At 40.5% G+C, this 12,444-nt stretch overlaps 1 protein-coding gene across 1 annotated transcript in view; it reads left to right on the forward strand.

Moving 5' to 3' along the window:
• Positions 1-12,444, forward strand: part of LOC139169300 (protein mono-ADP-ribosyltransferase PARP12-like) — a 41,641-nt gene that overhangs the window by 14,611 nt on the left and 14,586 nt on the right. The window contains exons 4-8 of the mRNA XM_070755252.1: positions 534-653; positions 3,695-3,793; positions 5,826-5,949; positions 7,467-7,662; positions 11,251-11,371. Of these exons, the coding sequence (XP_070611353.1) occupies positions 534-653; positions 3,695-3,793; positions 5,826-5,949; positions 7,467-7,662; positions 11,251-11,371 (660 nt within the window). The remainder of the gene's footprint in view (positions 1-533; positions 654-3,694; positions 3,794-5,825; positions 5,950-7,466; positions 7,663-11,250; positions 11,372-12,444) is intronic.

The raw sequence follows: 12,444 nt of genomic DNA on the forward strand, positions 1-12,444 counted from the left end.
CAGCGTGCCAAGTACCACTGGGACCACTTTCCCAGGCTTCTACTAGAATCGTTGCAGTTCAATTTTTAGATCTTCGTATTTCACTAATTTCTCTAGCTGCTTCTCCTCAATTCTGCTGTCCCCTGGGATTGTGATGTCGATGATCCATACTTTCTTTTTCTCCATAATCAGGATCTCTGGTGTATTATGCTTCAGAATTCGGTCAGTCTGAAGTCAGAAGTCCCACAGTAGTTTTGCTTGCTCATTTTCGACCACTTTTTCGGGCTTATGATCCCACCAGTTCTTTGCCACTGGTAAATGGTAGTTCCGGCACAGGTTCCAGTGGATCATCTGTGCCACAGCATCATGTCTATGCTTGTAGTCAGTCTGTGCGATCTTTTTGCAGCAGCTGAGTACGTGATCGATTGTTTCATCTGTTTCTTTACAGGGTCTGCACTTTGGATTATTATTATTGTTCTTGTTACAGCATACTTCTTTATATAATCCGTTTCATCAACAAAACCATAGAAATAATCTCCTCTCCATTCTTGTAGGACCCCCAAATTGTAAGCCTGCAGCAGAGAAGGAATACCCGAACACGCGTCCCAAAAGGGAGAGCTCTCCAGTAAAATTTGACGCAAATAATTTTGTGAAAGTAAATCAGCCTGATCAAGGTAAGCCAATTCCCTTTTAGCACCTTTGGCTGTTGGGGACCAGGTCTGGGCATCACTAGGACCAGTCTACAACAAGGTGTACACTTCTGTGTTTGAAGGCTTAGAATAACTTTATAGTCACTTGTACACTAATTGGCATACATTAAAACGAAATTTCATTGCACACAGCTCTCAAAGGGTCAACACCTATAACATAAACATGACAAAATAAATAAATTCTAAATTATGTATATATATGCACATTTATTATATGACACAGAAACAACAGTCTGGTTGTTTGGATGTATACACCGTTTCCCACAAAATAAGTCATCCCCTGATAATAAGCCCAGTTGTCCCCCAAATTTATTACAAGAAGATAAAATATGGAAGTATAGGGACGTTTTAGACAATCAATTGAAATTGAAAACGAGACAAGAATTACGAAAAGTAGGAGTAGTAATGGATTGGTGACAGTATAGAAACATAGAAGACTGACGGCAGAAAAAGACCTCATGATCCATCTAGTCTGCCCTTATACTATTTCCTGTATTTTATCTTAGGATGGATCTATGTTTATCCCAGGCATGTTTAAATTCAGTTACTGTGGATTTACCAACCACAGTGCAGACAACCACAGTCCAAAGTGCAGACAACCACGTCTGCTGGAAGTTTGTTCCAAGGATCTACTACTCTTTCCTATTAAAAACACTTCCCTCCTGAACCTTATTTAACCCTTTAACATATTTAAATGTTTCGATCATGTCCCCCCTTTCCCTTCTGTCCTCCAGACTATACAGATTGAGTTCATGAAGTCTTTCCTGATACGTTTTTTATGCTTAAGACCTTCCACCATTCTTGTAGCCCGTCTTTGGACCCGTTCAATTTTGTCAATATCTTTTTGTAGGTGAGGTCTCCAGAACTGAACACAGTATTCCAAATGTGGTCTCACCAGCGCTCTATATAAGGGGATCACAATCTCTCTCTTCCTGCTTGTTATACCTCTAGCTATGCAGCCAAGCATCCTACTTGCTTTTCCTACTGCTCGACCACACTGCTCACCCATTTTGAGACTGTCAGAAATCACTACCCCTAAATCCTTCTCTTCTGAAGTTTTTGCTAACACAGAACTGCCAATGCAATACTCAGATTGAGGATTCCTTTTCCCCAAGTGCATTATTTTACATTTGGAAACATTAAACTGCAGTATGCGCAGATTAAATCCAGATTTCAAAAAGACGTAAGAACAAATACATTTAAGAAAGATAACAACGTATTAGGGAAATTATTAATTAAAAATCAAGAAAAATTGATCTGGAAAGTATATAAATATTTGATTAATTATAGGACAATAGGTTGGATTTTAAAAGACAATATGATTAGCTGGTGTAAAAATTTAGGAAAGAAATAGATTTAGACACATGGGAAAAAGTCTGGACATATAATTGGAAAATAACTAAATCGGTTTCTTTTAAAGAAAATCAAATTAGGATGTTTTATAGATGGCATTTGCCACCTAATAGAATCTCTAAGATGTTCCCAAGTACATCGCCCAATTGTTGGAAATGTAAAAAAGAAATTGGTACATATTTTCATTTATAGTGGACATGTCCGAAAGCAAAGAACTTTCGGAATAAGGTGGAAAGATGGCTAAGAGAAATAACAGAACAAGAAATTAGGAAGACTCCAGAATTTTGTCTTTTAATCTGAAAATAATAAAAATATTTTTTTTAAAAAGATAATAAGCCCAATAAACGCGTCTGCATTCTGTTGCCCTCTAAGTGTGAAGTGTGCACTGTAATATGCTACCTGAATGGGTATGGCGCCACTGCATATTTGTATTCATTCTTATGTTCCTCACTTTCAAAGTACCTTTTTGTGATCTGTACAGTGGTACCTCTACTTACGAACTTAATTCGTTCCGTGACGAGGTTCTTAAGAAAAAAAGTTTGTAAGAAGCAGCATTTTTTCCCATAGGAATCAGTGTACAGTAGTCCCTCGCTATATTGCGCTTCACCTACCGCGGCTTCACTTCATCGCAGGTTTTCAAGAAATATTTCTTAGGATATATGAGAGATTACATATACGTATGAGAGAGAAAGAGAATGTTGTTGCTTTATTGTTTTTTATTATTTTTATTAGTTTTAAGTTATATTATATATGTACTATTGTGATATGTATTTTGTAAGAGTGTGAAAAGGGTTTATAAACACTTAAAACAATGAAAACTTACCAAACAATTACAATATAAATACTTAAATAAGTACTATCAGTCAATAAATTCCACATCGCGGATTTCACCTATCGCGGCCGGGTCTGGAACGTAACACCAGCGATAGGTGAGGTCTTACTGTAAATGCAAATAATGTGTGCGATTGGGGAAACCACAGGGAGGGTGGAAGCCCTGTTTCCTCCCAGGAGATTCCTAGAGAGGCCCCACAGAGGCTTCTCCCTGCCTTTTTCGGCCCTGTTTCCTCCCAGGAGATTCCTAGAGAGGCCCCATGAAGGCTTCTCCCCACCTTTTCCAATCCTTTCCCCCCCCCCCCCCAGAAAATTCCTAGAGAGGCCCCACAGAGGCTTCTCCCTGCCTTTTCTGTCCCTTCCCCCCCCCCAGGAAATTCCTAGAGAGGCCCCACAGAGGCTTCTCCCTGCCTTTTTTGGCCCTGTTTCCTCCCAGGAGATTCCTAGAGAGTCCCCACGGAGGCTTCTCCCTGCCTTTTCCGGTTACAGTTTCGGAGGCTTGGGTTTATAAGTGAAAAATGGTTCTTCTCGAGGCAAAAAAATCTTGAACAGCCAGTTCTTATCTAGAAAAGTCTGTAATTTGAGGCGTTGTAGGTAGAGGTACCACTGTATATGTAAACATATGTATATTTTTTTGCTGTTTTTTCTTTAATAAATATTATATTTTTTAAAAAAAAGAAAGACAGACAGAAAGAAAGAAAAGAAGGAAAGAAGGAAAGAAAGAAAAGAAAGAAGGAAAGAAAGAAAGAAAGAACACTGTTCTGGGGTTTTTACTGAAGCAGGATGTGGTTAATTTCTCCCTTAATGTCTCTCTCTCACAGATGTAAAAAGAGCTCCTTCTCCTAAATCTCCAGGTCCAGAGAAGGAAAAAAGCAATGAAATCTGTCTGCACTATATCTGGCGGTTCTGTAAAAATAAAAGTAAGTTGCAGTGAAGAAAGTGACTGTTACTTTGTCCTTGTGAATTGTAATATCTTTCTTTGCAGGTCCCATCCCCACAAGCCATAGTGTCTCTGGTTTTGTTTTTTTCATAATTTTTATTGAATCATTTTAAAAACACATGTTAAAACAATACGTATAGACATAAACACATAGAAACATAGAAGACTTGACGGCAGAAAAAGACCTCATGGTCCATCTAGTCTGCCCTTATAATATTTTCTGTATTTTATCTTACAATGGATATATGTTTATCCCAGGCATGTTTAAATTCAGTTACTGTGGATTTATCTACCACGTCTGCTGGAAGTTTGTTCCAAGGATCTTTCAGTAAAATCTTATTTTCTCATGTTGCCTTTGATCTTTCCCCCAACTAACTTCAGATTGTGTCCCCTTGTTCTTTTGTTCACTTTCCTATTAAAAACACTTCCCTCCTGGACCTTATTTAACCCTTTAACATATTTAAATGTTTCGATCATGTCCCCCCTTTTCCTTCTGTCCTCCAGACTATACAGATTGAGTTCATTAAGTCTTTCCTGATACGTTTTATGCTTAAGACCTTCCACCATTCTTGTAGCCCATCTTTGGGCGATATACAAACATACAAACTTAACAAATCACAAAAGCTAACAAACCAAATAACAAATCATTGTTACTCATTTAGCAATTTCAACTCCCAGAATTCTCCAGCCAGCCATGAATGGATTTTTATTTTTATTTATTTATTCAATTTTTTTATGCCATTCTTCTCCTTAGACTCAGGGCGGCTTACAACATGTTAGCAATAGCCCTTTTTAACAGAGCCAGCCTATTGCCCCCACAATCCGGGTCCTCATTTTACCCACCTTGGAAGGATGGAAGGCTGAGTCGACCTTGAGCCAGTGATGAGATTTGAACCGCTGATCTGCAGATCTAGCAGTCAGCTTTAGTGGCCTGCAGTACTGCACTCTACCTGCTGCGCCACCTCAGCTCAGGTGCCCGAATCCAGTAACAACTGCCACTTACATTAGGTCAGCAACCGTAAACACTTAAAGAGCCACAAAAGTCCTAACTGGAAGCTCCCTGTTCAATTCTGGAGCCCACCGGAAGTCCAGCTCCCCCACCATAGAGTCTCCTCCTAGCGTGGCATTCTTTTTCCTTTGCCAACTGGAAGTCTGGTTCCCCCTCTAGAGTCTCCTCCTAGAATGGCATCTTTTCCTTTTACCTTATTATTATTATTGTTATTATTTTTATTATTATTAATTAGATTTGTATGCCGCCCCTCTCCGAAGACTCAGAGCGGCTCACAACAACAAAACAGTACAAATCCAATAGTTAAAAACAATTTAAAACCCTTAATATAAAAAACAATCATACATCTTTGACAAACCAGAGAAGGTACCCAGAGAAGGCCCACTCTGGGACCTAACCGGTTGCTGGGATTCGTGCGGCAGGAGGCGGTCCCGGAGATTGATAACAGGGAGCTGCAGCAGAGGGAGGAAAGAGCCATATGCGGCTCCAAAGCCGCCAGTTGCTGACCCCTGCATTAGGGGAAAGGCAAGAACAGTCGTGTTCGACCCATCACGACCCCATGGACAACGTTCCTCCAGGCTTTCCTGCCCTCTACCATCCTCTGGAGTCCATTTAAGCTCATGCCGACTGCTTCAGTGATTCCATAAAGCCATTTTATTCTGTGTCGTCCTCTTCTTCTTTTGCCCTCAATATTTCCCAACATTAGGCTCTTCTCCAGTGAGTCCTGCTTTATTATAGGAAATAGGACATAGCAAAACAGGGTGCGAAGTTCAGCCTTATTGTTGACTTTGGATTTACATCCTGCAGAGGACTCAGAACCTCTTATCAGACAGACAGAAAAACGACGAATTTAGATTTTTGCTTTTATCCATCAGCATGGACGTTTGACCCAAAGTATATTTCCCAAGCATGGTCAGCCGATCACTGTCCTTTTTGCAGTAAGCGTGTTTGTAAGCTTGCTTGATAAAAATGTATAAAGATATTTTACTCGTTCGCTTTGTAGATAATTGCAGCATGCTCCATTACGATCTCCCCTACCGGTGGCAAATCTCCACTAGCAATGGCTGGAAGGATCTTCCCAGAAGAGAAGAAGTTGAGAACGCTTATTGTGACCCAAATATTAGCAGGTAGAAGATGAATTACTCTCTTTGTAAAAAAAACTCTTCCTAAAATATATATATATATTAATGGTTGCTTGGTTTTCTCTCATGGGATTGAAGCCCTTGGTGCTTTTGAAAAGGGGAGGTGGGCTAATATTATAATAATAATAATAATAATAATAATAATAATAATAATAATAATAATAATAATTTATTGGATTTGTATGCCGCCCCTCTCCGTAGACGCAATATATGTGTGTGTGTGTGTATTTGTAGATTTTCACGGGTATATATTAGATTAGATTTATTGGATTTATATGCCGCCCCTCTCCGTAGACTCGGGGCGGCTCACAACAATGGTAAAAAAACAATACACAGTAACAAATCTAACATTTAACAATCTAAATTACAGTTTTAGGTTAAAAAATCCAAAAGAAACCCCAACATATAAAAAACAAGCACACAGTCGAATCATACACAGAAACTACATGGGCAAAGGGGAGATGGTTCACAATTCAAAGTGTTGGTTATGACCTATAAAGCCCTTCATGGCATTGGACCAGAATACAGTAGTCCCTCACCTATCGCTGGTGTTACGTTCCAGACCTGGCCGCGATAGGTGAAATCCGCGATGGGGAACTTATCGACTGATAGTACTTATTTAAGTATTTATATTGTAATTGTTTGGTAAGTTTTCATTGTTTTAAGTGTTTATAAACCCTTCCCACACAGTATTTATTTTACATACAGTATTTAAATACAGTATTTACACTTTTAGTTTGTTTGTTTTTTTGAAAAACCTGCCGATCGAGTTTGGCGGGCTGTTTAAATCTGCCGATCGACTTCCTCAGAAACCCGCGATGAAGTGAAGCCGCAGTAGATGAAGCGCGGTATAGCAAGGGACTACTGTATCTCCGAGACCGCCTGCTGCTGCACGAATCCCAGCGACCAATTAGGTCCCACAGAGTGGGCCTTCTCCGGGTCCCGTCAACTAAACAACGTCGGTTGGCAGGGCCCAGGGGAAGAGCCTTCTCTGTGGCGGCCCCGGCCCTCTGGAACCAACTCCCCCCAGAGATTAGAACCGCCCCTACTCTCCTTGCCTTTCGTAAGCTCCTTAAGACCCACCTTTGTCGTCAGGCATGGGGGAACTGAGACATTTCCCCCGGGCATATACAATTTATGAATGGTATGTTTGTATTTATGTTTGTTTAGTAAATGGGGTTCTGAAATATTTTAAACTATAATTTAGATTTGTTATGAATTGTTTCATTTTGTTGTGAGCCGCCCCGAGTCTGCGGAGAGGGGCGGCATACAAATCTAAATAAAAAATAAATAAATAAATACTTTTATTTCTTCTGGTCGGCCTGTGTGTGTGTTTGACTTTGTATTTCTCTCTCACTGGGGGCTATTAATGAGAAGCCCGGTATAACAGCCTCCTGGGTAAAACCGGCCAACTATGGCTTGTTCAGGGCGGACGAGGGGAGAGAGAACTAGGCTGATTTAGCAGAGGGGATAAACTCGGCCAAACTCTTTCTCCTTCACAGATTTGCAGATCCACAACTAGATTTCATGACCATGATGTCCGGCATTGCTCCAATTCGGCGCCTGTCCACTGTGTCATCTGTCACCAAAGAGGCTAAGTTTGTCCTGACAACCAAGTGGCTGTGGTACTGGAAGAATGACCAAGGCCAATGGATCGAATATGGGAAAGAGACCCTTCCTAACGCTCTTACCTTTGGGGTATTAATATTATCAAATCCATAGTATTTATCAAGTAAATTTCAGATCCAGAATTTTTTCCCCATAGATGAGCCTGTTAATAAATTCAATAACTTTAATACAGTAGTACCTCTAGATATGAGCTGCGAGTATTCCAAGTTACGAGCCGAGACGCCAGCAAAATTTCTGTTCGACACCCGAGCTCAAATTCGGGATGCGAGCTGAGCTTCCACTAGGTGGCGCAAGAATCTCCTTGCTTCCAGTTATCTCGGCGCGAAAAACAAAGTCTAAAGGCATTCGTTCGGGATGCAAGTTGATCGACTTACGAGCTCGGGTCTGGAACGAATTAAACTCGTATGTCGAGGTACTACTGTATAGTTAAGCTTTTAAGTATATAATGCCTTTTATCAAATAATATGTCCATGAGTCCAACAGATTCCTTTCTTCTATTAATACCGTCTTTTCTTCTTCTTTGCTTAATATGATACTGTAGAAATTGAATTTAGTATAAAATGTCCAACTGCCGCTCCAAATCTTCTCCATGTGTGTCTCGGAGGTATGTGTTGACTTTTTCTGTTGAAAAAAGAGTTCTTGCGTAGTTGCTGTACAAGCCTTTTCCATTCCGCCCCATGACGATGTGATGCAAATCTTCCCATTGCGCTTGCTTCCCGATTTCAAAATTGCGATTCCAAGATGGCGAATCGGCTCCCAAAACCACACGCCAGCCCCACGACGGCGTGTCATTTCCTCAAAAGCAAAAGGGGACAATGAAAGAGCTTGCAAGCCAGTAAGAGCTGGGAACATCACTAGCACCTGGAAATAAACATTTGGAACAAGTGAAGCAATGGAAAAAATCCTGGAAAGACTTAGCGCTTGGAAAACATTCTTAGCAGAGAGTAACAATGAAAGAGCTTGCAAGCTGGTTAGAGCTTGGAACATTGTTAGCACCTGGAAATAAACATTTGGAACAAGTGAAGCAATGGAAAAAACCCTGCAAAGACTTAGGGCTTGGAAAACATTCTTGGCAGAGAGTAACAATGAAAGAGCTTGCAAGCTGGTTAGAGCTCGGAACATTGTTAGCACCTGGTTGACTTGAAGTGAAGATTGGACTTAATCCCTGGATAGTTCAGTGGATTTCAAGCTGGCTGAAGCGTAGACATTAGAGAGTTATTGTTAATGGCGAGTATTCTGAGCAGAGACAGGTTACAAGCGGTGTGCCACAAGGGTCTGTTCTGGGTCCTATTCTTTTTAATATGTTTGTGAGTGACATAGGGGAAGGTTTGGTAGGGAAGGTTTGCCTATTTGCCGATGACTCTAAAGTGTGCAATAGGGTTGATATTCCTGGAGGGGTCTGTAATATGGTAAATGATTTAGCTTTACTAGATAAATGGTCAAAGCAATGGAAACTGCAGTTTAATGTTTCCAAATGTAAAATAATGCACTTGGGGAAAAGAAATCCTCAATCTGAGTACAGTATTGCATTGGCAGTTCTGTGTTAGCAAAAACTTCAGAATAGAAGAATTTAAGGGGTAGTGATTTCTGACAGTCTCAAAATGGGTGAGCAGTGTGGTCAGGCGGTAGGAAAAGCAAGTAGGATGCTTGGCTGCATAGCTAGAGGTATAACAAGCAGGAAGGGGGAGATTGTGATCCCCTTATATAGAGTGCTGGTGAGACCACATTTGGAGTCCTGTGTTCAGTTCCGGAGACCTCACCTACAAAAAGATATTGACAAAATTGAACGGGTCCAAAGATGGGCTACAAGAATGGTGGAAGGTCTTAAGCATAAAACGTATCAGGAAAGACTTAATGAACTCAATCTGTATAGTCTGGAGGACAGAAGGAAAAGGGGGGACATGATCGAAACATTTAAATATGTTAAAGGGTTAAATAAGGTTCAGGAGGGAAGTGTTTTTAATAGGAAAGTGAACACAAGAACAAGGGGACACAATGTGAAGTTAGTTGGAGGAAAGATCAAAAGCAACATGAGAAAATATTATTTTACTGAAAGAGTAGTAGATCCTTGGAACAAAGTTCCAGCAGACATGGTAGATAAATCCACAGTAACTGAATTTAAACATGCCTGGGATAAACATAGATCCATCCTAAGATAAAATACAAAAAATAGTATAAGGGCAGACTAGGTGGACCATGAGGTCTTTTTCTGCCGTCAGTCTTCTATGTTTCTATGGTTAGGACTGGAAAGAAACTTATTCGGAGCAAGTTACAGTGATGGAAAAAACCCTGGAAAAACTTAGGTCTTGGAACACTTTCTTCGCAGAGAGAAACAATGAAAGAGCCTTCAAGATAGGAGCTGGGAAGATTGTTAGCAGGGGGGCAGAAGCTACGTTCCTATTTTACAGATTGGGAAAGGAGGTCAGGGAACAGTCAATTGTAAGACATACCTGTTTTAGGGAGGAAAAAGGTGCATCTTATACAGTGATCCCTCGATTTTCACGGGGGTTACGTTCCCAGACTGCCCGCGAAAGTCGAATTTCCGCGAAGTAGAGATGCGGAAGTAAAAACACCATTTTTGCCTATGGACAGCCAAAAACTTCCCCCGCACACCCTTTTCCAAGGCCGCGCAAGTAACCGGGCTTGAAGTTGGGGGCGGGGAGTGACGAAAGTGCGGAGGCTGGCAAAGATTGTTTTGAATGTCGGCCGCGCCCCCAGCGCCTCCGGCCCCCTCGCCACTACCCCCCGCCTGCCCGATCCGCCCCTCTCACCGGCTTTCTTGCGACACGGGTCCTCCTGCAGCAGCGCTGGTGGCTGCAGTTTCTTATCCTCCTCATTCGGCCACTAGCCGCTCTGAGAATGCCTGCCCCGCCCCTCTCGCAGTCACTTAGCTGAGAGCGCTTTCGTCCCAGCTATCAGCGAGGAGGCTGCAGGAGAGGCGGGGCAGGCGTTCTCACAGAGAGAGAGAGAGAGAGTGAGAAAGAGAGAGAGAGAGCAAGAGGAGGGAGAGTGGAAGGTAGAGAGAGAGAGAAATGATAGAAAAAGGGGGAGAAAAAAAGAGAAATGAGAAAATGATTGAAGCAGAGAATGACAGGAAAGAGAGAAAGAGAGAGAAGTGACTCATGGTGATGACGTATGACGTCATCGGGTGGGAAAAACCGTGGTATAGAAAAAAACCGTGGAGTATTTTTTAATTAATATTTTTTGAAAAACCGTGGTATAGCCGTTTCGCGAAGTTTGAACCCGCGAAAATCGAGGGATCACTGTACTCCGAAAAATACAATAATTTTTCATCACTGTTGGATTTTTTAAATAATTTCTACGGTTGATAACGATAATGAAGTTTTAGTGTAATGTTTATGTTTCATTTTTAACTATGTCTGCAGAAGATTCTAATGTTTAACTGTTTAACGTACTATAATTTTAAGATTAGAGAATTCTATTAAAGTGAACGATGTAAGTGTAGAAAATTGATGCACAGACGTATTTGAACCCAGACGACGTACTGTATAAAGAAAGATGGAATATTTGTATTTTGAAAAAAATGAAAAGAAAAATAAACTTTTTGTAAAAGAAAAAGGAGGTGTGTCGAGAGGGAGAAGGGAGGAGCTGGTCTTTTCCTTCTAACAATAAATGATGTATTTCATTTCTATATAGCACAGTCACTTGCAGCCTGCCAGCATAACTTCAGATGATCTGGAAAACCTTTACCTAGCAGATCCAGATGGAAGCATCCACTTTACAGCTCGCTCCCAGAAATACTTGCTCAACTTTAAAAGTAAGGAATCCCATTTCAAGAGGTCGAGGTACCGTCTGTTCAAAATACCCCTAGGTCTGGTTCTCCTAACACGATTTTGACATTAAGTGGAAATCATTCATTCTATAATTTTTTTAAATACTTCAACATCTTTTAGTATTGTCTTTTCTTTCCATTTCTGCGCAAATGTAATTTGCGCCGCAACCAATATATGCATTATTAAATAATAAATTTATTTTTTGTACTTTGTATTTGAAATGCCCAATAGGAAGAATTCAGGAGATTTTTTAATCTTCTCCTTTGTTATTTCATTTATCCATTTCTCTACTTTGTTCCAAAATATTTTAGCCTCAGGACATGTCCACCATGTATGGTAATATGTGCCTGTTTCTTTTTTACATTTCCAACAAATAGGTGACACTGACGGAAACATTTTAGAAATTCTATATGGTGGGAAGTGCCATCTATAAAACATCTTGATTTGGTTTTCTTTAAAAGAAATTGATTTTGTTATTTTCCAGTTATACACCCATATCTTTTCCCATGTTTCTAAATTTATCTCTTTGCCAAAATTTTTGCACCAACTGATCATGTTCTCTTTCAATATCCAACCTATCGTTCTATGATTTATTCAATATTTGTATACATTTCCAATTAACTTTACTTGATTTTGGAGTAATAATTTACTTAATACAAGTCCACACATCTTAAAATGAAATTGTTTTTGTAAGTTGGCTATGCACACAGGATTTATTATTACAGTGATATTACCTCTACTTAAGAACGCCTCTACTTAAGAACTTTTCTTGATAAGAACCGGGTGTTCAAGATTTTTTTGCCTCTACTTAAGAACCCAAGCCCAGAAAAATTTCCCTGGAAATTTGAGAGTGGCACAAAGGCCCGGACAGTTTCCTGCCATTCCCCTTTTAATCCTGGCCATCTCGGGCTTTTCTGGGCTGCCAGAGGAGCCTTTCGGTGGCACTTAACGAGGCTTTGGCAGTCCAGAGCGAACGAAGCATTTTCCTTTTTCTGGGCACTTGGAGAGGGAATAAACCTCTGTCAACGCCCAGAGAAAAGAAACTCCCCATTCACTC

Source organism: Erythrolamprus reginae, chromosome 6 (genome assembly GCF_031021105.1).
Source record: "Erythrolamprus reginae isolate rEryReg1 chromosome 6, rEryReg1.hap1, whole genome shotgun sequence".
NCBI classification, from domain to species: domain Eukaryota; kingdom Metazoa; phylum Chordata; class Lepidosauria; order Squamata; family Dipsadidae; genus Erythrolamprus; species Erythrolamprus reginae.